Source organism: Ipomoea nil, unplaced genomic scaffold (genome assembly GCF_001879475.1).
Source record: "Ipomoea nil cultivar Tokyo-kokei standard unplaced genomic scaffold, Asagao_1.1 scaffold1043, whole genome shotgun sequence".
NCBI lineage: Eukaryota > Viridiplantae > Streptophyta > Magnoliopsida > Solanales > Convolvulaceae > Ipomoea > Ipomoea nil.
Window position 1 is genome coordinate 668,961 of NW_017617471.1, and position 21,967 is coordinate 690,927.

Here is a 21,967-nt window from a genome sequence, read left to right on the forward strand (position 1 = left end):
ACGAAATCTCATGTAGCTATATGCACACAGGCCTTTATCAAATAACAAAATTATATTATTACTCCATATGTTATATTCTTATGAGCTACATTTACAGAAACGATTACAAGATGTAAACAAAAATCACTTAAAGAGTGTGAGAAATGTTATCCTCGTGGAGAATATAATCATTGCAAACTCTACTATGGCAAAACTCCGCGATGTTCTTACTATTAACTTTGATCATATTTTGAGAGGTAATTCAGACCAAGAAGAAGCTCGATGATTGTTGCTTCAGTCTTGGCTTTGCTGCCAAAGTAGAGGGTCTGCACAAGAAGCACATTTGTCCGAGAAGTCATTTGATGCTTCTCAACGTTTCTCTCAGAATGCCACCTCACTGTATTCTGAGCAAGTGGAGATAACCATTCTAATATCCTTGCCAGTGCCAAACCCCAGTCTGCAGCAAGGGCTGGATCATAAATAGATGAAGCTGATTTCTTAGAGAACGGCCTTAACAACGCCCTCAGGGTGGTTTTGACACTTGCAGGCAACATATTGTATAGGTCATCTCTAGCGTCGAGGCTGATCAATTGAGGTGAAGAAGCTAACTTCTCAATAAGTATGATAATATTTGCATAGTGGAGAGCCAAGGCAGTAAAACCAAGAGTTGATGGCGGGGCAACTAACAGCTTACGCTTGAAATTGAAAAAAGTTGTTTTTGCACACTTGCACGAGGCAGCAAGTACATTCGTTTCATCAAATGTACCAGCAACTCCTTGAGAACGGCTATCGGGCCTAGAAATTCCACTATTTGATGGTGCATAGCCATCTATAGCAGGCGAATAACTACCAGCCTTCATGCACACTCCAAAAGATCCAATAGAAGCAAGTTGTCTGGATCTCATTTGTGATGGCTTTCCACGACGAACAGATGACTGACGTGTAAGCAATTCCCTATTGTTCGATTGATTCTTGTCACCATCAAGCCCCAGATTTGAAAATGACTTCCCAAGAGGTCCTGAATAGACTCTGGACATGTTATTTTCAGATGGATAAACCGAAGATTGCAACATGACAGATACAGAGCGATTGTGTGCAAAAGAATTATTGTGGAAATCCTCAAATTGATTGCTTCCTTCACCATTGCCTATCTGGTTTATGCCAAAAGCAAATTTAATCCTCATAATTATTGTAAAAATAGATCTGAACAAAAGCCGAACAATATAGTCATATGTTCTAACCCAAGGCGACATTTCTTGAAGATTCTTGACTTCCTGGCGTTGCAACATAACCGTCTGTTGAAACTCGAGCAATTTCAGTTGACTTGGATTAGAACCAGACTTTAATCGCCTCAAAGTGTGTTCATGCTCTCCAAGAACTTCAATCTCTTGATACAACTGATTAGTGGCTGCAACAAATCTTTCCATTTTCTTAACCTTCCTCTCCATCTTCTTCAGTCTATATCGCCACACAGACCAACTAAGATCCATCTCAAATGAGGCATCGAAAATTTGGTCAAGGTTTTGATACACAGGATCTGTGCATCTCCTCCCAAGCCTCACCACTGATTTTGCCAGACATTCTAAATTCCCAATTATCTCAGCTAAAGCTAGATCCATGAGGTATTCATCATCTTCAGAGACAAGCCTCTGAATTCCAGGTGAATTTGCAATATCTTCTCTTAATCTAGCAATTTGGGCATCGCTTACCAACTGCCACAAGTTAATCACCTTAGACATCATAGTTGCAACTTCAAATGCCAAAATACCAATCTTGGACCTCTTGGGCTCCAATACTGAACCCTTCCTTGGAGGTCTCAGAATATTGGTAAGCCATGAATCAGAGGTTGTCTCAGCCACCATCATAACAGAAATATATTTGTTGGGGAGGTTTTAACTTAAAACCTTAATGAGTATGAAAATCCTGTAACTGAAAATAATTAAAAAGGATTAATTGTGAACAGAAATCTCCAGCATATAAAATCTAATTAGCATGCACATGTTTCATGCCTAGGATTAACTTGCAGAGTTGCCAAAAACCATGTTTGGCATCCTAAAATGAAAACTACTTTTTATCACATTCCTTTCTTCTATGTGGGGATATGAGATCTTAAAAATCAGTTATAATGAAGAGCTTAATAGCCATGATTTACCCTCTGCCCAATCAAGCCAGGAATTTCGCCTTTTGTGGGCAATAAAAGTGCAGCAAATAAATTAAAAAATCTCTGATTTTTGCCTCAAATGTATGGATATGGAATCTATGCATGCTATCTGTAAAAGGATGAGCAATAATAGCATAAAGACTCAATTTTTATCAACTTTCTTGACTGAGGAGGATAAGAACAGTAACGCGACCAGAGAACCAGTAAAAATTCAAGCAATAAGATTATGGGCACACCGTAAATTCAAAGAAGATCGGTCTCTCCGAGCTCCCAAGCAACATCGACCGTTCAGGTGGCAGAGAAAGATGCTCCGCCGGCCGGAGCAAAAGTTAAAAAAGCGGGGCAGCGGAAGAGTACCAGAAAGCCAATGAGGGACGAGGTTTATGAGCTGAGCATTTTAGCACCAATAATGGCGGGTTGGCAGTGCATAAAAGGGGCAACTCGAAAGCGAGCCACCGGAGAGTCCTAGGTAATGAAAATGGAAAGCATTCGGATGTCTACGTTTGTACAGAGTATTATGCTGCTTCTTGATGTTTCCTAGCTACGGCCATTTTTGGCTGCTTTCCCCGTATCTCCCTCGGTATTAGTTCGCATACAAAGATCCTTTGTTGTTCGACCATGTTGTCAGGTTACTCGGACTAGATTTTGGCCTTGTAAATGGAGAGATACCGGGCATATTATGCAACATCACAAAGTTTACAAAGTGTCATTTTAGTATGCTTATTCTAATTCTTGATTTACTTTAAAAAGAAAATGTTTGTTTATTTTTTTAATATTGACTCTGTTATAAAGTAGTATCTATTCATATATTTTTATACAAATAAACAACACTGTATTTATAAATACCTATGACCTCTCATTTGATAATGCAACAATACTGTATATAGTGATTGGCTCTTTTAATTTCTTCATGTGAATATCTAACCTGTTCATTTTGATTTATAAAAAAATTCTTAACCTCTACTCAAATATATATATATATATATATTAAGTGAAATAAGGGTCAAATAAGCCACTCAATTGCACAACAAAATGCAATTAGGCCATTGAATTCAAAAAGAATGCAATTAAGCCATTGAACAACACAAAAACATGCAATTTAACCCAAAATAACTTGTTTACCTAGAGTAGCAAGTTACCAATTTTAAAATTAATTTTTTAAAATAACTTTTAATAAATAAATAATTAAAATATTTTTATTAAAAAAAAAAAAAAACAGAAACTTCTGGCTGGAGACGAATCGTCTCCGGCCGGCTTTGTCTCCGTGGCTGGAGACGAACCTCCGTCTCCAGCCATGGAGACAAAGACCTTCGTCTCCATGGCTATGGAGACGAAAGTCCCTTCGTCTCCAGCCATGGAGACGACGTCCTTCGTCTCCATGGCCAAGGAGACGAAGGTCTTTGTCTCCACCTCCGTCTCCAGCCATGGAGACAAAGGCCTTCGTCTCCATGGCTATGGAGACGAAGGTCCCTTCGTTTCCGGCCATGGAGACGACGTCCTTCGTCTCCATGGCCAGAGAGGTGAAGGTCTTTGTCTCCACCTTCGTCTTCGGCCACGGAGACGTAGCCGGTCGGAGACGATTCGTCTCCGGCCAGAAGTTTCTGTTTTTTTTTAATAATAATTTAATTATTTATTTATTAAAAATTATTTTTAAAAAATTAATTTTGAAATTGGTAACTTACTACTCTAGGTAAACAAATCATTTTGGGTTAAATTGCATGTTTTTGTGTTGTTCAATGACTTAATTGCATTCTTTTTGAATTCAATGGTCTAATTGCATTTTAGTGTGCAGTTGAGTGGCCTATTTGACCCTTATTCCACTTTAAGTCAAATGTGTTTTATAAATCTAGTTAACAAAGATAATATAAATCAATTTAGATTATTCATAATTATAACATGTTAGCTTCTTTTCGAACATAATTATATTAACTATTATAATATTAGATATAAACATAATTTAATGACACGTGATATAAAGATAAAAATTAATGGAACAATTCAAAGGAAAGTTAACAATAAATTTATCATAATTTTTTTTATCTAAATACAAATTTAAAGACTACATACATCAAGTAAGACTTTAAAAGTGTCAAAATAGTCCGGGTGAATTTTAAAATAGTTAAATTCTTGAATTAAAACTCAAACCTATAGTAGTTAAGCTAGCTTACGTGACATATCTACAGTCAAATGGAGACATCATTTTAAACAACATTTTGAATAGAGCCCATGAATGATTTAATGGGTGGCACCGTGGCAGACGTTTAATTTGAAGCAAGACTACAAGCTACTATGCATGGACTACAAATACAACATTCTAGAGATTCTCCATTATTTGTTGGTCCAAAAAAGCTTCCCACAATCAGAACTCTCCAGACAATCCATGCATGTTGTAACAATACAGCATTCTAGAGATTCTCTGGGAATATTATTTATCCAAAGTCAATATTTTCTTAGCTTTACCGGGCCTTCAATCATATCATTTGTTACCAGAACATTCTAGCTAGCCCCCGACAAAAATGGTCTATATATACAACGTTGACGGAGCATTATATTTTCATCGTCAAGCTTTCACAGATCTAGCCATTGTATCATAGTAATTAGTCTGAGAGTTCAGAGAGTAAGTTGTGGTTTGAGAAATGAAGCCGGCGGTGCATAAGACGGCGGGGGACAAGGTGACAATCAGAACCGACTGCCGAGCCGGCGACGAGGGGCGAAAGCACGTCGAGAAAGTCGAGGTCGACACGCGCAACGTTGACACGCTTAAGTACATTGAAAGGAAGCTGACGGAGAAAGGCGTTCAGAGGCTTGAGCGCCACCCCGCCGACGGGCTGCCGTTGAAGCATGATCCGAAGAAGGGCCACGGCGGCAAGTACACTTGGGAAGGCCCGGGTAACGAGGCGGAGAACGACCTCGATCCGGCCCCTCCGGCTCTGGACGAAAGGGACCCTAACTATGTAGAGGAGGAAAAAGAACAGCCGACGGGGAGCGACGGCGGCGGACTGGTGGTCGGCCAAGTTGACGTCGCTAAGGTTGCTGGAGAAGGGGTGGCTAGGATCGAAGTTGATCCTCTCTTGAAAGCAAATTACGAGTAACAAAGTGTACTATATATATATATACCTCGTACCGTTTGTTATTTTGCTGTTTCCTATATATGTTTAATTTGTAATAGAATGGCGTGTGTGAATATGAAAATAAATTTAAAAATTATATCTATAATTAGAGTTGTATGTGAAAGTAGATTGATGATTAGGACCATAAAATGTCGGATTCGCCCGCCCTTATCCTCATACTATACACAAAACAGAAACGTGGGCACAGCCACCAGGTGGCAGAACACTCTACCTCCACGTGGCCTTCCACAAGTTTACTAGTGTACCACGTGGCAAACAAGTGTCTTCCACGTGGCTCCCACCTGATAACCCACCCACAAACTTAAGTCAGCATATATAGGATAGCGCAAACATCGGGCAGCCGCCATGCACTGCACGCAGGAACTCGCGAATTGAAGAAGAAGAAGATGAAGCCGATAGACAATACAAAGGAAACGGTGACGTTTAGGGCGGTGGGCAGGGACGAAGAAGGGGGAAAGCGCGTGACGAAACACGAGGTGGAGACGCACAACATCGACACGCTGAAACACATAGAGAAGAAACTGATGGACAAAGGGATCCACCGGAAAGACCGCCGTCCGGCGAGCGGGATTCCGCTGGGGAAGCAGTCGAAATCCGGGCACGGCGGGAAGTTCACGTGGGAAGGTCCGGCGGACGAGGCGGAGTACGAGCTGGACGACGTGCCGGCGGCCATCGACGAGAAGGATCCAAACTACGTGGATGAGGAGGCGGAGAAGAGCATATTGAGGGGAGAGGTTAGCGGCGTGGAGGGAATGGTGGTCGGAGAAGTTGACGTGCCAAAGGTGGCGGCGGAAGGGGTTGCTAGAGTGGATGTCCATCATCAGCTACAACCTAATGCTTAATTATTAGTTATCTTAATAAGTTTCTATTACATGCTTCCAACTATCTTCTTTTGTTTTATGTTCAACACTTTAATTAATACTGCCTTTTTTTTTTTTTTCTTTTTACCATTTATTACTTTCTTCATTTCATTTTATTTACTATTTAGCAAAAAGTTTTGTCTATAACTAACGAACTAGCCTGACAATAATCAAATAATCAAATTTAAAATCTTGTAATTATTAATTTAACTCTCGATTTAAGTTTATATTCCAACTACAAATATTGTTAATCAATTTGTACTTTATAAATGTTTTATATTTATATGGGTAGAGAGTGGTTTTTATACGTTAATAATATGTGATGGGAAAGTTTTAAACATCAGGGGATGTAGTTCAGAGTGCTTGTTTAGCACGTGAGAGGTACCCCGCATCTCCATTACAGAATTTTGGAAACTGATTTGCCTCCGTCGTGTGAGCAAGACACGTTGGTTGCTGCATATATCATCTTGCTTGTTTGTCGGGTGTGTTTTGCATGCTTGTTTGTTTGTTTTGCATTGCATGCTTGTTTGTTTGTCGTGTGTGTTTGCATTGCCTGGTGACAAACACGTGTTTCATTTAAGGGCTATGACTAATGGATGGTTGCAGTATACGAATTGGGAATGGTACTTCTACTTCTATTTGGAATCAACTATATATGGGCGAGACACTATGAATCTTTTTGTCACAATACCAATATATGAACATCATAGTATGACTACGGTAAATTTTCTTATTGATCTAAAAATACAGGATTAGGATATTTCTTTAATGCTAGAGATGCAAATCTTATTAAAAACATTTCGATTTCCATTGGTTACGAAGATCAATGGCAATAGAAATCGAATTTGAAGGGTGTTTGTTATGTGAGGTTGGGCTATCCGTTTTTAATGGGAGAAATAAATGTGGCTACTAATGGTTTTAGAGTTTGGAAAAATTTGTGGAGATTGAAGATCCCTCCAAAAAAGAAACTAACATAGTTTGTGTGGTGATCAGCATTTTGTCCATTAAGTATGAGGTTGAGGTCCAATCTCCACTTATGTGAATGGAATAAACTATTTGGCCAGTTTCTACCATTATCTTTTGGCACAAACTATTTAGCCAGTCTCCTATCGCTAGAGGAATACCTTTGGACAAAAAAAAAAAAAAAAAATTCTTCCAAAATACAAAAACTTTATTTGGAGATGTGGAGGTCAATTTTACCAACTAAAATGACTCTAAGAAGCAAATGAGTATACATTCCAAGTTTTTGTTCCATTTTTCACCTCTTATTGTACGAATTCGAGGGAACTATCGTATTTACCACATCACATACCATTTTTGTTCAATGATTCAATTGTATAATATGTAAAAGTTTTGTGACATATTTTACACTTTTTCATAATTTTTAAAAGGGTTAATTCCATCGGGGAAGTCCTTTGTCTTTGCCATTTAACATCCCAGACTATTGTTTATGCCATTTAACATCTCAGACTATTGTTTTTTGGACACTTTAGTCCCAAGACTATCATTTTTGCCATTTAATCTCTAGATTTAGTCTCAAACTATCATTTTTGCCATTTAACATTCCAGACTATTATTTTTGACACTTTTAGTCCTTTTCATGACTTTTTCTATATTTAGTAAGTGTGTTTTTGTCACTTCATATTTTTCTTTTGTTATTTTTCCGATTTCAACCAGTTTAATTGGTTTAGGACTTTATTATAAACCGTTTGAAAAAATATGATTACTAAAAATCAGAGGTTTTCCTAAAGTTCAAAATCAATTAAACCAGTTGAAATCGAAAAAATAACAAAAGAGAAATATGAAGAGAAAATATCTTTAATAAAAATAGGATAAGAGTAATAATATGGGATGTTAAATAACAAAAACAATAGTCTGAGACTACATTTGAAATTGACACCAAAAGTAAGAGATCTCCGAATTAACTTTTTAAAATATCAATAAAAAGTTAAGCACGTTCTATTTATTATTTTTAGAGTAAATACCAAAAATGGTCCATCGACTATAGCTAAATTTACAAATTGGTCATCGACTTTTAATTTCAACCAGTTAAGTCCTTTAGCTTTGTAATTTTAACACAATTTGGTCCGCCGTCTATTATACAGTTTGTTGACCGTGATCTTTGATGATATATATGTAATTTCACGATTCTGCATCATCGTCGGCTGCTGCACCGTCATCGACGATCTCCAGAAGAACTTGCAACTCTCGTCGGAGCACATGGAAGCCTCCAGGATGACGTTGCACCGTTTCAGAAACACATCGTCTTCTTCGCTCTAGTACGAACTCAATTAGAGTGCGGTTTGAAAATGCAACCGGAACCTTAAAAAATCGACGATGGACTATGAAATTACATATATATCCTCAAAAATCACAGTCAACAAATGGTCAAATAGACGGAAAATTAAATCGTGTTAAAATTGTAAAGTTAAGGACTTAATTGGTTGAAATTAAAAGTCGAGAATCAATTGTGAATTTAGTTATAGTCGAGGGACCATTTTAGGTATTTACTCTTCTTTTTATTTGTATGTGCTACTATTACAAAATTTTGTTTTAAATTTGTAAAATAAACTATGATGCTAATCATCGAGGTAATATGAGTCAATATAGTTGAAACTAGTGCGGTGGATTGAATTTTTTATCAAAAAATTATGTATGAAGACCATATAGGACTAGCAGGAGAGAATTAGGTTGGGTTAGCAGGTGGAGTGGTGGGTACACTTCATTTGAGTGTTGACATAACACCAAAGGGCAAAGGTATCCGTTCCAAGAAAACGGCAAAGGTTTCGATTTAACCGAGAACATCCAACGACGGACGACCTCTACGAGCTTCAGCCACGTCGCCACCACAACTATATCTTCTAGAATTCGTCACCACACACACATAGACAGACCAGAAAAATGGCAGCCGCAACCGCCGTTTCCACCACTCTCTCGAAGCTTCTCAAACCTACCTCATCTTCCGCCGCCGCCGCCACCAAACCCTTCGCTCTCCTTTCCTCCAAAACCCCCGCTCTCACTCCTCCCATCTCTTCCGCATTCTCTCTCAGACTTCCCCACCGCCGCCGCCGCTACCCCGGCGCACTTAGATTCTCCACCGCTCCCAAAATCTCCGCCGCTATCTCCGTCGGCGACAAGCTCCCCGACGCGACTCTCTCCTTCTTCGAATCCTCCGACGACCTCCAGACCGTTTCCATCTCGGACCTCACTGCCGGCAAGAAGGCCATCCTCTTCGCCGTCCCGGGCGCATTCACCCCCACCTGCTCCCAGAAGCACCTCCCCGGGTTCGTCGAGAAGGCGTCGGAGATCAAGGCCAAGGGCGTGGACACCATCGCCTGCATATCGGTCAACGACGCGTTCGTGATGAAGGCCTGGAAGGAGAATCTGGGGGTCAAAGATGAAGTCTTGCTGCTGAGCGACGGGAATGGGGAGTTCACCAAGGCGATTGGGTGCGAGCTTGACCTCACTGACAAGCCCGTCGGGCTCGGCGTGAGGTCTAGGCGGTACGCCATGCTCGTGGAAGATGGAGTTGTGAAGGTCTTGAACTTGGAGGAAGGCGGAGCTTTCACTTCCAGCAGTGCTGAGGATATGCTCAAGGCCCTCTAGAGGTTTCTTTTTCCTCTACATTTTGCTGCTTTTCTTGACTCTTGAGGGAATTGAATTTCGATGCTGTTTATGAGGATAATATGATCAATAATATGGATACAATCCACTATAGAGTTTACCTGTCTTTTCTGTTCTAAATACTTCAATTGCTATGTTCTATTGCCTGTCTTTTATGTTCTAAACCAATGTGTTTCTGTGATTGATTAGTACTGTCTAATCTGAGCTAATTCTGAACAGTGGCAACTTCTTGTTAATTGGGATTTAGCCTTTTAGGGATGCTTTTAAATGTGTTAGCATTTGGCTGTTTGGATTGTAGTTAGATCAAAAGAATTTGCTACAGAATTTGTAGCACTACTGTATGTAAATGAGTTTTTGAGTCTGCAAGGTATTGAGTATTGATGCATACTGTATTGGATTGTGAGAGATTGTTCAAGAGTAGTTTTTTGTTAAGAACTAGCGCCCAGAAACACTTGATCTTGACGAGCAAATGTGAAATCCCTGCTTGAAATTTTCTGAATTATGCTACAATAGTAAAGATAACCGGCTACCCAAATTCCTGTTGAGTTGTGATCTGTAGACGAGTTTAAAGCTGTGATCTTGCTGCTAATTCAGTTCCAAGATTATGGTGTTTGATATCCTTAACGAAAACTCTGTATGGTGTTTGAATCTTCAGTTTATCTTCCCTTTTTATTTTGGGGTAGGATTACAATATTGGTTTTAATCTTCTGTTTGTCATCAAACCACTCTGATAATCTGTTCAGAAAAACCGAACTTTTAAAACTCATTTTTATGTAGGTTCTATGAAATGGTTTCTTCTGCCATCTTCATTTCCACTGGAAAATGCAGATATTTGGTTGATAACCATAAACCATGTATGCAATATTGCAATACAATAATGTTTTACACAGATTATCCATAGACTGCTAATCTCTGAACCAGCCAAACATGACAAGGTGAATTCATCTATTATGTCAAAATTAGTGTCCGAAATGGATGCACAGGACAAAATATCTGTAGCATTGTCATATCCATCCATTTTATCATTATGGATTAGATGCAGAACATTATGAATATCTGTTAGTCAACCAACAGACTTGCATTTAAACCATCAAGTTTCTGAGTTAGGTTGTAGCTAGTTTGCTTCATTGGACTTTCTGGAGTCTTGTATTGGTTAGCAGAGCAATTGGTGGTTGTTTATTTGTTGCATATAGCAAGAAACACATGGGAGTACAAGCATATATAGCATGTCTTGAGCTCAGTGTTGCAAAAATCGCGCCTAGGCTTCGATTAATCGGGGCCTAGGCGCTAGGCGGTGAGCCTCCTAGGCGCTCTAGGCGCCCGTCTAGGCATTCTAGGCGTTCCCTAGGCGCCTAGAGGGCGCCTATCGATTTTTTCAACATTGATTGAGCTCCACTAGGCCTCCATCGGGGTTGCTCTTAAGTTTTGGTGGAAAAAGTAAACCTCGAAATGTGTTTCGGTCTATAAGTTCCTTGTATAATAAGTCTACTTCCATACCTTTTCTAAGTAGAAATGGAACTTGACTTTCAGCAAAACAGAACTATTAACTTTTTTAAAGTTGATTAGGTGGAAGCATTTCATAGCAGTGTCTAGAAAGAGGGGTAAGTCAAGGGTAGGTGGAAGGCAAAAGACATCCGTGAAAGGTGACTCAAAGCAACATCATGTTCCACGCATAAAGTTGTTGATGTGTGCCTTTTTTTTTTTTTTTTTTTGGTTGCTTTTATTATGTTTCTTGAGTGATGAATACAATATATATATATATATATTCCAAAGGCCTGTATCTTCTTTGCAATATGCATGACTCCTGAAGTCATGCGCAGATTGTTAAATTTTATTTATTTTTGGGTGGTGGCAGTTTGCTGGCAGCAGAGGGTGGGGGTATTTGTCATGCTATTCACTAATTTTTAACTCATTTCCCCCTATTGATAGGGAATATTTCTCTATCCTACTTATACGTACTGCATACTATCAAGTGAAGTCGTCGTGAAGAATTGTTCCCGACCATAACCGACTCGACTTAAGTGTAAAGATCGAACAAATGTTTAACTAACCGTAGTTTCTACCCTGACCTATTTGCGGATCCTTCTAAGTTCACTTGGAAAATAAATTTAGATTCTTGACCTCGGTCACAACGGCTTAGTGGCAAGTCAGGAACATTGTGGAACGTGGACGTCACTACACATTGAGCTTACTGAGTACATGCACGACATGTGTTAGGCATGTTGAGAGCCCTGTATGTGTCACCTTTCTTCCCATATAAATATCACATTTAATGTGAGAAGAAAGTACTTTTGAACTTTTTCACTTAGTTCCATCAGCCCGAAAATCCGAGTCTAAACACCTAAACTAACAACATAACAAGTAGACTAATTAAGGATCTTTCTATGATCCAATCACACACATTCAAATAATGACTCTAATTTTTCTGTAAATCAAAACACTTTGTTTAATTCTAGTTTTGATTTATTTTGGAACCAAACTCTCCCTTGCATATATATATATTTTTAGGAACCTTGCATATTATTCAAACCTGCGACTGTCTTTGTTTTCTTGTTTAGACAACAATGTCAAAGCTGCCAGACGGTATTTCCATCCCGAATATTCCCCAGAAACTTTTTGGCCCCAACGCCATATGCCCATATGGCCATATCTACCATTTCCCTACTTTTTTTTAGTTCTAATATTCTTTAAAAATAAGCGTTAAAATGTTAAATAGAGTATCAAATTAGGCGTAAAATTGTAATTAAATCAAAAGTAATATATTTTCATCCGTTTTTATCTTTGGTCAAAGATAAAGAATGGTCTTCGTGTTCATTTTGGAGACGAAGAATTTTTTTTTTGATGAATCAATCTTTTAATACGAAAAACTAAATAGGATAACTCAAGTGGCAAATGAGCTTTTTGGGATAACTCGGCTTTGATTCCCACAAGTAATCTCTTGGAACGAACCAGGTAGACCTAGAGAAAGACTTGGACCACATTGTAGATTACACAAAAAAAAAAAAAAATTAATACGAAATTTTATAAATATAATATTGAAGAAATTTGAGAAGGTTCTAATAATGGTCCGACATTTGTCTCTTCAAAAATGAAAAGAGAAAAAAAGAAAGAGGATGCGCACATAGATTATGAATGGAGTTTTAACTTTAAGCAGCCATTGGTTCTAAAATTCCCATTTCGATGTGCTAACGAGGGCCCGGGGGCGCATCGGTTTATGAAATACCATGTAGCGTAAACCACATAGTTACGTGTAAACAAATTGAATCGAGTCAAATATCTTATTATTCGATTTAAATTTGACTATTTTAAAAACTATTCGTATTCGTATTTGATAAATATTCAAATTTAAAATTTTATTCGTATTCGATTCAATTACATTATTTGAATATATTTCATTCCACTTGAACATTCGAATTCGAAATACTATTTGTTTTTTCAAGTTTTCCAATAACAAGTTAAGATAATAAAATATAATAAAATTTAAATATAAATAACATAAAATTTCTATTAATATACTATTATATTAATATATTATATTTATATACTATTTTTTATTGAGAAAACTGTCGAAATTGAATATTAATCGAATTAAATATATTTTGATTCGTATTTGAATTTGAATAAAATGTAAATAGAAATATGCATTTGCATTCGGATTCGTATTCAAATAATTAGAATTTGAATTGAAATGAAATTAAAATATTTGATTTATTTAAGCCTAGATACTAGTTACGACTTGACCCAATAATCAACCCAAAGTTACACAATCACCATCGATAAAAAACAAACCAAATCGACGGCTCTAATCAATATCTTCCCTCTACATATACGTCCCTCCGCTTCGGTTTACCTTCGCTACTCTAACAAACCAGCTCTGTTCTGTTCGAAACTCCCGTCTCCTTCTCTAGATTCAATCTAAGCTCCAAATCCATGGCCACCATCCAGTCCGTCAAGGCACGCCAGATCTTCGACAGCCGTGGAAATCCTACGGTCGAGGTTCGTTCTCTCTGCTTCCAGCCTATGCTCAATCTCCGATCTGTTCTAGATCGTTATTTTCATAGCTTAGATTTTATCTGTTGGATTAATTATATGCCGTTTAGCTCCTCTACGACGGATACTTGTTTCTGACGGGATTGTAAGGATTTATTTTGGTATTGATTCGTACGTACGTATGCGTGTGTGCAGGTTGATGTGATTCTGTCAAATAGTCACTTGGCTAGAGCTGCTGTCCCTAGTGGAGCATCGACTGGTAAAAAAAATCGTTTCTATATGTTTTTATTGTTGCATAGATGTTATCGGATGTTTCGTTTGCAAATCTAGTATTGCATCTCTATAAATAGATTCGAAATTGCTTAAGAACCATTTTGTTGATATAGATTCATGATTTTTTTTTAATCGTTTTGTGAGTAGTGACCTTCTGTCCACATAGCTTAATTGCCTATAAGTTTGTTGGTTTGATAGAGTAGTGTATGTTCTCATCGCCTAGTTTTGTACTTACAAACTGTTAATTGGATTTATATCTGTACTGGATGGCTGGATTTTAACTTATAAATAATTGATAAACTCAGTTATTTCTGGCCAACTGATCTTATTGTTGTGATTCTGTAGGAATTTATGAAGCCCTTGAACTGAGGGATGGAGGCTCGGACTACCTTGGAAAGGGTGTTTCAAAGGCTGTTAACAATGTGAACTCCATTATTGGCCCAGCTCTAGTTGGCAAGGTCTTTATTCTTTGAAACACTATCTTCAATTTTTAATGAATTGGTTTTTGAGAATTTGGCTTCACTTCGATCTGCTTGGTTAATATGTGCTAATATTACTGATTTCTGTACTTTGCTTTCAAATGCCCTTCACAGGATCCAACTGATCAGACTGCTATTGACAACTTCATGGTTCAACAACTAGATGGCACTCAAAATGAGTGGGGATGGTGCAAGGAAAAGGTATCACTTGTTCATCAAAATTGCTGATTGTGTTGGTACTTTTATATTCTTGTTTTTAACAATACTCATCAAAATTGCTGATTGTGTTGGTTTTCAGCTTGGTGCAAATGCTATCCTGGCTGTGTCTCTTGCGGTTTGCAAAGCTGGTGCAGCTGTCAAAAATATTCCTCTGTACAAGGTATTGTGCTGTTGTCATTACCTCAATGTCTGAAATGGATTGTTATGCCTTTTGTATTCTGATGATTTTGAATCTTATATTCCTCGTACAGCACATTGCCAACCTTGCTGGTAACAAGAAATTGGTGTTGCCTGTTCCTGCCTTCAATGTCATTAATGGTGGATCCCATGCTGGAAACAAACTTGCAATGCAGGCATGTCTTTGTTTGTGCTCACGCACTCTTCAGTGCAGCCAGAGCTTATGATTCTCCTAGAATGGTTGTTCTAATAGTTTTCTTTTACAGGAATTTATGATTCTTCCCGTTGGAGCTTCTAGTTTCAAGGAGTCCATGAAGATGGGCTGTGAAGTATACCACCATTTGAAGGTGATTCTTGACTCCCATATCACTTTCATTATACCAACTAATGCATCATGCATATTGCCAGGAAAAAAGTTTATTTGTTATGCCTTGTTAAGAGGCTATTGAAAGAGACTTGTCAAATGTCTTTAATTTATTATTAACCCCAAATTTTATTGGGTGTACAGGCTGTGATCAAGAAGAAATATGGACAGGATGCCACCAATGTTGGTGATGAGGGTGGCTTTGCTCCTAATATCCAGGTGAAAATTAGTCTGTATGCTTGTTTCTGCCCTACTTCTCTGCTCTTAATAGTAGCTTACTAGCTTCTCACATTCATGTGCTGTGTGAATCTTCAGGAGAACAAGGAAGGTCTTGAATTACTCAAGACAGCTATTGAAAAGGCTGGATACACCGGAAAAGTGAGTTTTGGTTTTCTGTATGCTTTTCTTTTCCTGTTAGTTAAGTTTCCAAGTAAATTTGAAGCTGAACTCATTTTTCATACAGGTTGTTATTGGAATGGACGTTGCTGCATCTGAATTTTATGGAAAGGATAAAACTTATGATTTGAACTTTAAAGAGGAGGTAAAGGCTGCATCTGAAAAGGCTTGGCCTCTTTACTGCATACATGGCTACATGCATCTGAAGCTACATATGCTTGAATACTTTTGTAAACCCATTGCATTTAGAATTTAATACTCTCCCATTATTTGCTGATGCTTCTCCATCATTATATTTTGCAGAACAATGATGGCAAACAAAAGATCTCAGGTGACCAGCTCAAGGATCTTTACAAGTCATTTGTTTCTGAGTACCCTATTGTCTCAATTGAAGATCCATTTGACCAAGATGACTGGGAAACCTATGCTAAGCTCACAACTGAAATTGGGGAGAAAGTGCAGATTGTGGGAGATGACCTCCTGGTTACTAACCCTAAGGTTAGGCTTCATTTATATTTGACCAATATGATGGGTAACCTATTGGGGTGCTTCCCTGCTTTTGTTCATCTCTCCAAATAACTTGACACTGACTCAAAACTTCTATTCTGCAGAGGGTTGCCAAGGCAATTGAGGGTAAAACATGCAATGCTCTTCTTCTCAAGGTAGAGTACTTTACAATTAAATTGCAATGCTCTTCTTGCAGAGGGTTGCCAAGGCAATTCATTGTTTCTTCCCCTTATCCTTTAGAGACTTCATGGTCATGATTGTTTTGATTTATATACAGGTTAACCAAATTGGTTCCGTCACTGAGAGTATTGAAGCTGTTAAAATGTCTAAGAAGGCTGGCTGGGGTGTAATGACCAGTCACCGCAGGTATGGAATTCCAGACCTCTTAGGAGTTGGGACTGGTTACTGCAAAATGCATTGAATGTGTCTTTTCCCTTAAAACCATAGTTTTTGTAAATAACTGTGCTTATTCGGTGCAGTGGAGAGACTGAGGACACCTTCATTGCTGATCTTGCTGTTGGTTTGGCAACGGTAATTTCTTAATTATGAATCCGGCTTATGATTCTATAAATTTTCTATCAGAGATATTTGTTTAAATTGCAATTTACTGCCAACTTATAGGGACAAATCAAGACTGGAGCACCATGCAGATCTGAGCGTCTTGCCAAGTACAACCAGGTATACAACTGATTTTAAGCACTCCATTTCCTGCCTATCATATGTTCCGTAATTCTAATATCCTCTGCGAATGCAGCTCTTGAGAATTGAGGAGGAACTTGGATCAGATGCTGTTTATGCTGGAGCAAGCTTCCGTGCACCAGTTGAGCCCTACTAGAGCAACAGTGAAGCCTGATTCCACACCTAACTCTGTACTCTGTACTTGGGGAATAAATTATGCGCAATCCTTTAGTTAGTAGTAATAATTATGTCTTTGAAGTTTTTGTTTTGAGGTTTAAACAATGCCCGGGTGGGAATGTTAGGCTGTGCGCGCTCATTTTTGACTTGAGTGTATTTTTGACTTCATTTTGTGAACTGGAAATGCAGAGTTTGTCTTGTCTTAATATAAGCTTGCCTATTTTGGTTTAAGTACTTGACTACTTTGTTATTCTAATATTCTGTCATTATTTTGGAGGTAAATCATATTGTGAATGTGGATTGATTCTGATATATGTTTGTTTTTAATAAGTTTATACTATATTTTGGATTAAAATAAATTTGTAATATAATATACTAAATATAAATCTGTAAAATAATATATTAATAATAAATATGTTGATGGATCTCGATTCAACATAGAACAATTGTATTTTGGATACGTTGTCCATCCAAAATGCCAGCCTAGCCCTGACAGAAGAGACCCAGAGAACACAAGAAAGTCCAAAGAATCAAGCCCATAATAGATGAACGGGATTAGAAAGGACATGAATAGCTCAGAGCAAATTATTGTTCACGAAGTGTTAGACTATAATAAAATGTACATTTTTAATATATTAAATGTACATTAGTTTTATATTGAATGTACATTATATAATATAATGTACACTCAGTACAAAAATAATGTACATTCTTTAAATACAATGTATATTATTTTTGTACTGAATGTATATTATTTTACCGTATATAAAAAATGGTCCACACAATAATGATGGATAACTCGGTACCAAGACCCAAGACAAAGACAATTGGCCTTGGACCAAGCCTGTAATTACTTAAATAGATAGCATAGACCATTATAGATACAAATTGTAAAGTTCTCCATTTGGTAAAATGCCATACAGACGCATAAGGAAATTCTTTATTATTACTATTGCAAGTATAAGAAAAGGGAAGAGCCTAAAATTGACACGTTGAGAAGAACAGAGAAATTCTTTCACTATCTCACCAAATTTAACAATGACATTCCAGCTGACACCAAGAAATTTCTGAAAATGATATTAGAAAACTTCATAATTTATTTTTTCCGAAATAAATCCATATTTTAAGCATAGAATCTTAGCTCCAACTAAGAATTAATTAAATGCGTTGAGGCATATTACTAAACTATAAAATCTTTGATAATGTCATATTTTAATTCATAGTTATAACATTATATGTTGTGATTATTATTATTTTTATAATGTTTTAATTAACACTAGTACGAAAATTAGCATAAGAAAATGTTGCACTCATACATTATTGTAAACAATTCTTTTTAGTAGAGTAAGAAATCAATCCTAGTGCCTCAAACCAAACAACTTAACTTGATAAATAAATGGTTAATGTAATTGTCCCAAATGCTCTCACTATTATATGAATGCATGATATTGTAGCAAGTCTTGTTTGGTCCAAAGCATTTCTTCAATATTACTATAATTCCCAGCTCATAATCTCTTTAGTCTTTATGGTGAGATGCAATGAGCAAACCACAATTTCCAAATACCTTTTGGCGTGTGGGGATGCAGCCATGCTGGCATACCAATAGTTATACCATGAACCATCTTGTATTGTGGATTCTAAATAAAAAGTTATATATTTACACATGCAATTAACAGTTTGTATTTGTAAATAAATTTAAGGTACATAACATGTTAACTATAAACAAATAATCTGAAAATTATTTTAAATCAAAATTCACATTACAATGGTGAAGGTACGATTTGGCCAGGAATACAGTGGTGGGTAATTGCGTAAACCCGAAATAAAAAACGACTTCGACCCGTTTTGGCCATAATAGGGTCGGATTCGAGGCTAAACGAGCCAAACCGACCATAACATTATAATACGGTTCGGATTTCGGGTTTTTGGATTCAAACTAGAATCCGACCCGAAACCCTCTCACTTTATCTGTCTCTGCCTCTTCGTCTCTCCGGCCTCTCACTCACACCATAGATCTGGAGAAAGCTGTAAAAAATCCAAAGCCGATAACCGCCAGTCCGCTACTCTAAGGCCAAAGCCGTCAAAGGGTAACAATTTGCTTTATTATTTTTCTTTTCGTTTTTTCCAGGTGGGTTTAGGGTTTATTTAATCCTAGGTATTTACATTCATACATCCAGAGTTTTAAGCTTTAATGGTGGTCTGGCTGCTCTAAGGCTAAAGCCGTCAACAGGTAACATTTTACTATATTTTTTTTTCGTTTTTTCCAGGTGGGTTTAGGGTTTATTTAATCCTAGGTATTTTACATTCATACATCCAGAGTTTTAAGCTTTAATGGTGGTCTGTTTAATGAATTTGCTTACCTTGCCTCTACGTTGGTTAATTTTTTGTGTACGCTCCAGAAGTGTTATGTTTTCTTAAATGTTCTAATTTCCAGAAAATTTAGATTGAGTTTGGATTTTCCAGCCATGATTTATGTTTGCTTTCCTATGCTAGCATTAGAAAGACATGCACAATATTATATTTTCAATATAGATGTTTCCTGAAAGCATTATAAAATGAAATTTAATCACTGTAGACCACCAAGAACAAGGAAAATTGGCCTTTTGGGTTGTCATGTGTAGAATATTGTAATTATTGTTTTGCTTTTTTTTTTTTTTTTGATTGCATATTTGGATTTAGAATTTTGGGTTTGCTTCCATAATTTTCTTGCTCAAAATTAAAATTTTGCAATTTTTCTGAACAATGTTACATTTTCGGGTTTCTAGCACCCGATCTGGCCCGACCCTTACCTTAAGCACCCAAACCCAAAAATTTTCGGTTCGGTTTTGGGCTATAAAAGAGGGGGCCCGAAAATATTCGGGTGACCCGAATTGGCACGGGTCGAACCCGACCCGCACCCAGCCCTACATCTATCTAATTCTAATTTTAATATTTATTAAATCAACATATTAAAGCTCTAATTTTTTTTTATTGAATTAAATTGTTTTTAGACATCAGTTACTGTCTTCAACAGGGTAGAAAGATTGGTTGGGGTTTTCTTTTGAGAGATCTGGTGCTGAAGAGTGAAGAAAAGCATTTGATGTATAATCAAAATTAAGTCTTGATGTAGAAATGGGTTGAAATAAATTCCAGTCCTCTGATTTTATACTTTTTTTTTTTTTTTTTTTGGAAGTTGCAGCATTTCATTTTCTATGGGTTCTGTCTGATAGATTTTCTGGTGAACTGAATTTTGAGCTGGGTTTCTGTCAGGTTGCAAATTTGAAGGTTTTCAAACAATCTGAGGGAAAGTTGTGAAATCATAGAGTGGAAGGAAAGGGGAAAGGAACAGATTTTACCCGTTTCAATCTGTGAGAAATGGATTCCGGGATTGGAAGTTCGATTCCGGAACTGAAAGATTTCAAGATAGGCAGTTGGGTTCCAACACCCCCAGCAAAGCCTGGCTTGCTGGCATTGGAGCCGATCTGCGAAACAGTGCAGGAAAATGAGCAGATTAGAGCAAATTGGTCAGACTTGCAAACAATTCCACAAGATTTTTGCATAGGCCAAATGAACCCATTAGAACCAGGAGGGTTCTTGCAGGGAAATTATGCTCTTACCAGGGATGATTGGTTTGATTTGACAAACTTGCAGAACTTCTCTATTGATCCAGACAACTGGAACACTGTGTCATTTGGGATCTTCTTGGCACTGGCACATGCTGCAGGAGCCACGGCGCCAGTTGAAATTCCCCCTGAAGATATAGCATTCAATCCCCTCTTCAGTTCTCAGAATGCAGGTATCAGTTTCTGGAAATATAATTGCAGTGTAGAAAACTCAATAAGTTTAATGGGTTCTAATTTTCAACCTATTTGTCTCTTAAAACTGATGTATAATGCCAAAATGCATATATGTGCAGATGGAAGTTCTGTTAGCTCCAGAATCTCTTTCGATCTGAATTCTCTACCCGAGAGCAATGCAGCCTCAAGCAGCAACTCGTTCCAGTTTGCACCCATCACCCCGGTTCAGAACAATGGAAGACAGAGCAAGCTAAATTTAAATCTAAACCTTAATGAGATACCGATACTAGAAGAAGAAGATGTAGAGGAAAATGTTGAAGAAAGTGACCTCAAAATTGGTTCCATCTCCAAACTCTGAAGAAACCTGATTCCACACCAAACTCTGTACTTGATGGGAATGTTACTTAGGGAATATTATGTGCAATCCCTTAGTTGTAATTATGTCTTTGGAGTTTTTGTTTTGAGGTTTAAACAATGCCCAGGTGGAAATGTTAGTCTGTGAGCGTGTGTGCTCATTTTTTGTGAACTGGAAATGCACAGTTTTATTGTCTTGTCTTAATATATGTTTATAGTAGTATATTAATAGACCGAAATAAAATACTGTACTTAAATAGATAGCATACACCATTATAGATACAAATTGTAAATTTCTCCATTTGGTAAAATGCCATACAGACGCATAAGGGAATTCTTTATTATTACTAGTGCAAGTATAAGAAAAGGGAAGAGCCTAAAATTGACACGTTGAGAGAACATAGAAATTCTTTCACTATCTCACCAAATTTAACAATGACATTCCAGCTGACACCAAGAAATTTCTGAAGATGATATTAGAAAAATTCATAATTTTTTTTCCCGAAATAAATCCATATTTTAAGCATAGAATCTTAGCTCCAATTAAGAATTAATTAGATGTGTTGAGGCAAATATTACTAAGTTATAAAATCTTAGACAATGTCATATTTTAATTCATAGTTGTAACACTATATGTTGAGATTATTATTATTTTCGTAATGTTCCAATTAACACTAGTACATAACTAGCATAAGAAAAATGTTGCACTCATTACTCATACATTCTTGTAAATAATTCTTTACTTGAATAATCAAATAGCATTTAGTACGCATAACATATGCTCTCAATCTTATATGAATGCATGATAATTGATATTGTAGC

The 21,967-nt window shown here is 37.2% G+C and overlaps 6 protein-coding genes and 1 long non-coding RNA gene across 10 annotated transcripts; 5 read left to right on the plus strand and 2 right to left on the minus strand.

The window, feature by feature from the left end:
- Window positions 1–33: 33 nt before the first annotated feature.
- LOC109181557 lies at window positions 34–2,835 on the minus strand. 3 transcript variants are annotated; one of them, XM_019331391.1, is made up of 2 exons: window positions 2,377–2,835; window positions 34–1,902 (listed from the first exon to the last, which is right to left on the minus strand). In XM_019331391.1, the coding sequence occupies exon 2, from the start codon at window positions 1,842–1,844 to the stop codon at window positions 213–215; it is 1,632 nt and encodes a 543-aa protein (XP_019186936.1). In that variant the 5' UTR covers window positions 1,845–1,902; window positions 2,377–2,835; the 3' UTR covers window positions 34–212. The 3 variants fall into 3 exon arrangements, with proteins under 3 accessions (XP_019186936.1, XP_019186935.1, XP_019186937.1); XM_019331390.1 differs by having other exon boundaries at window positions 34–1,908; XM_019331392.1 differs by having other exon boundaries at window positions 34–1,875; window positions 2,373–2,835.
- A 1,850-nt stretch (window positions 2,836–4,685) lies between these two features.
- Window positions 4,686–5,268, plus strand: LOC109181337. The gene has a single exon (XM_019331088.1). It carries the CDS (start codon window positions 4,777–4,779, stop codon window positions 5,230–5,232), a length of 456 nt encoding a protein of 151 aa, XP_019186633.1. The 5' UTR covers window positions 4,686–4,776; the 3' UTR covers window positions 5,233–5,268.
- Window positions 5,269–5,657: 389 nt separating this feature from the next.
- On the plus strand, window positions 5,658–6,113 carry LOC109181099. The gene has a single exon (XM_019330853.1). It carries the CDS (start codon window positions 5,658–5,660, stop codon window positions 6,111–6,113), a length of 456 nt encoding a protein of 151 aa, XP_019186398.1.
- A 2,739-nt stretch (window positions 6,114–8,852) lies between these two features.
- LOC109181621 (peroxiredoxin-2E-1, chloroplastic) lies at window positions 8,853–9,991 on the plus strand. The gene is made up of 2 exons (XM_019331476.1): window positions 8,853–9,791; window positions 9,824–9,991. The coding sequence occupies exon 1, from the start codon at window positions 9,033–9,035 to the stop codon at window positions 9,735–9,737; it is 705 nt and encodes a 234-aa protein (XP_019187021.1). The 5' UTR covers window positions 8,853–9,032; the 3' UTR covers window positions 9,738–9,791; window positions 9,824–9,991.
- Window positions 9,992–13,598: 3,607 nt separating this feature from the next.
- Window positions 13,599–17,166, plus strand: LOC109181620 (enolase). Its single transcript, XM_019331474.1, has 16 exons — window positions 13,599–13,751; window positions 13,941–14,004; window positions 14,364–14,476; window positions 14,612–14,698; window positions 14,796–14,876; window positions 14,968–15,069; window positions 15,160–15,240; window positions 15,402–15,476; window positions 15,573–15,635; window positions 15,721–15,798; window positions 15,957–16,151; window positions 16,265–16,315; window positions 16,438–16,526; window positions 16,640–16,691; window positions 16,782–16,838; window positions 16,915–17,166. The coding sequence occupies exons 1-16, from the start codon at window positions 13,686–13,688 to the stop codon at window positions 16,993–16,995; spliced, it is 1,335 nt and encodes a 444-aa protein (XP_019187019.1). The 5' UTR covers window positions 13,599–13,685; the 3' UTR covers window positions 16,996–17,166.
- Window positions 17,167–20,163: 2,997 nt separating this feature from the next.
- On the minus strand, window positions 20,164–21,210 carry LOC109181623. Of its 2 annotated transcripts, none has more exons than XR_002054236.1 (3): window positions 21,120–21,210; window positions 20,612–20,800; window positions 20,164–20,476 (listed from the first exon to the last, which is right to left on the minus strand). It is a non-coding gene; the product is annotated as an uncharacterized LOC109181623 (long non-coding RNA). The 2 variants fall into 2 exon arrangements; XR_002054235.1 differs by lacking the exon at window positions 21,120–21,210 and adding an exon at window positions 20,860–20,948 and having other exon boundaries at window positions 20,612–20,745.
- LOC109181622 lies at window positions 20,370–21,311 on the plus strand. Its single transcript, XM_019331477.1, has 2 exons — window positions 20,370–20,790; window positions 20,911–21,311. The coding sequence occupies exons 1-2, from the start codon at window positions 20,370–20,372 to the stop codon at window positions 21,147–21,149; spliced, it is 660 nt and encodes a 219-aa protein (XP_019187022.1). The 3' UTR covers window positions 21,150–21,311.
- Window positions 21,312–21,967: the final 656 nt, after the last annotated feature.

What these genes read in the sequence shown, in the direction of transcription:
- LOC109181620 (XM_019331474.1), top strand. Translation starts at nt 13,686, where the DNA reads ATGGCCACCATCCAGTCCGTCAAGGCACGCCAGATCTTCGACAGCCGT. An exon ending in GAAACAAACTTGCAATGCAG is followed by an intron (nt 15,070 to 15,159) that starts GCATGTCTTTGT and finishes TTTCTTTTACAG; the next exon opens with GAATTTATGATTCTTCCCGT. An exon ending in GTAATGACCAGTCACCGCAG is followed by an intron (nt 16,527 to 16,639) that starts GTATGGAATTCC and finishes TATTCGGTGCAG; the next exon opens with TGGAGAGACTGAGGACACCT.
- LOC109181621 (XM_019331476.1), top strand. Translation starts at nt 9,033, where the DNA reads ATGGCAGCCGCAACCGCCGTTTCCACCACTCTCTCGAAGCTTCTCAAA.
- LOC109181099 (XM_019330853.1), top strand. Translation starts at nt 5,658, where the DNA reads ATGAAGCCGATAGACAATACAAAGGAAACGGTGACGTTTAGGGCGGTG.
- LOC109181337 (XM_019331088.1), top strand. Translation starts at nt 4,777, where the DNA reads ATGAAGCCGGCGGTGCATAAGACGGCGGGGGACAAGGTGACAATCAGA.
- LOC109181557 (XM_019331391.1), bottom strand. Translation starts at nt 1,844, where the DNA reads ATGATGGTGGCTGAGACAACCTCTGATTCATGGCTTACCAATATTCTG.
- LOC109181622 (XM_019331477.1), top strand. Translation starts at nt 20,370, where the DNA reads ATGGATTCCGGGATTGGAAGTTCGATTCCGGAACTGAAAGATTTCAAG. An exon ending in CTTCAGTTCTCAGAATGCAG is followed by an intron (nt 20,791 to 20,910) that starts GTATCAGTTTCT and finishes ATATATGTGCAG; the next exon opens with ATGGAAGTTCTGTTAGCTCC.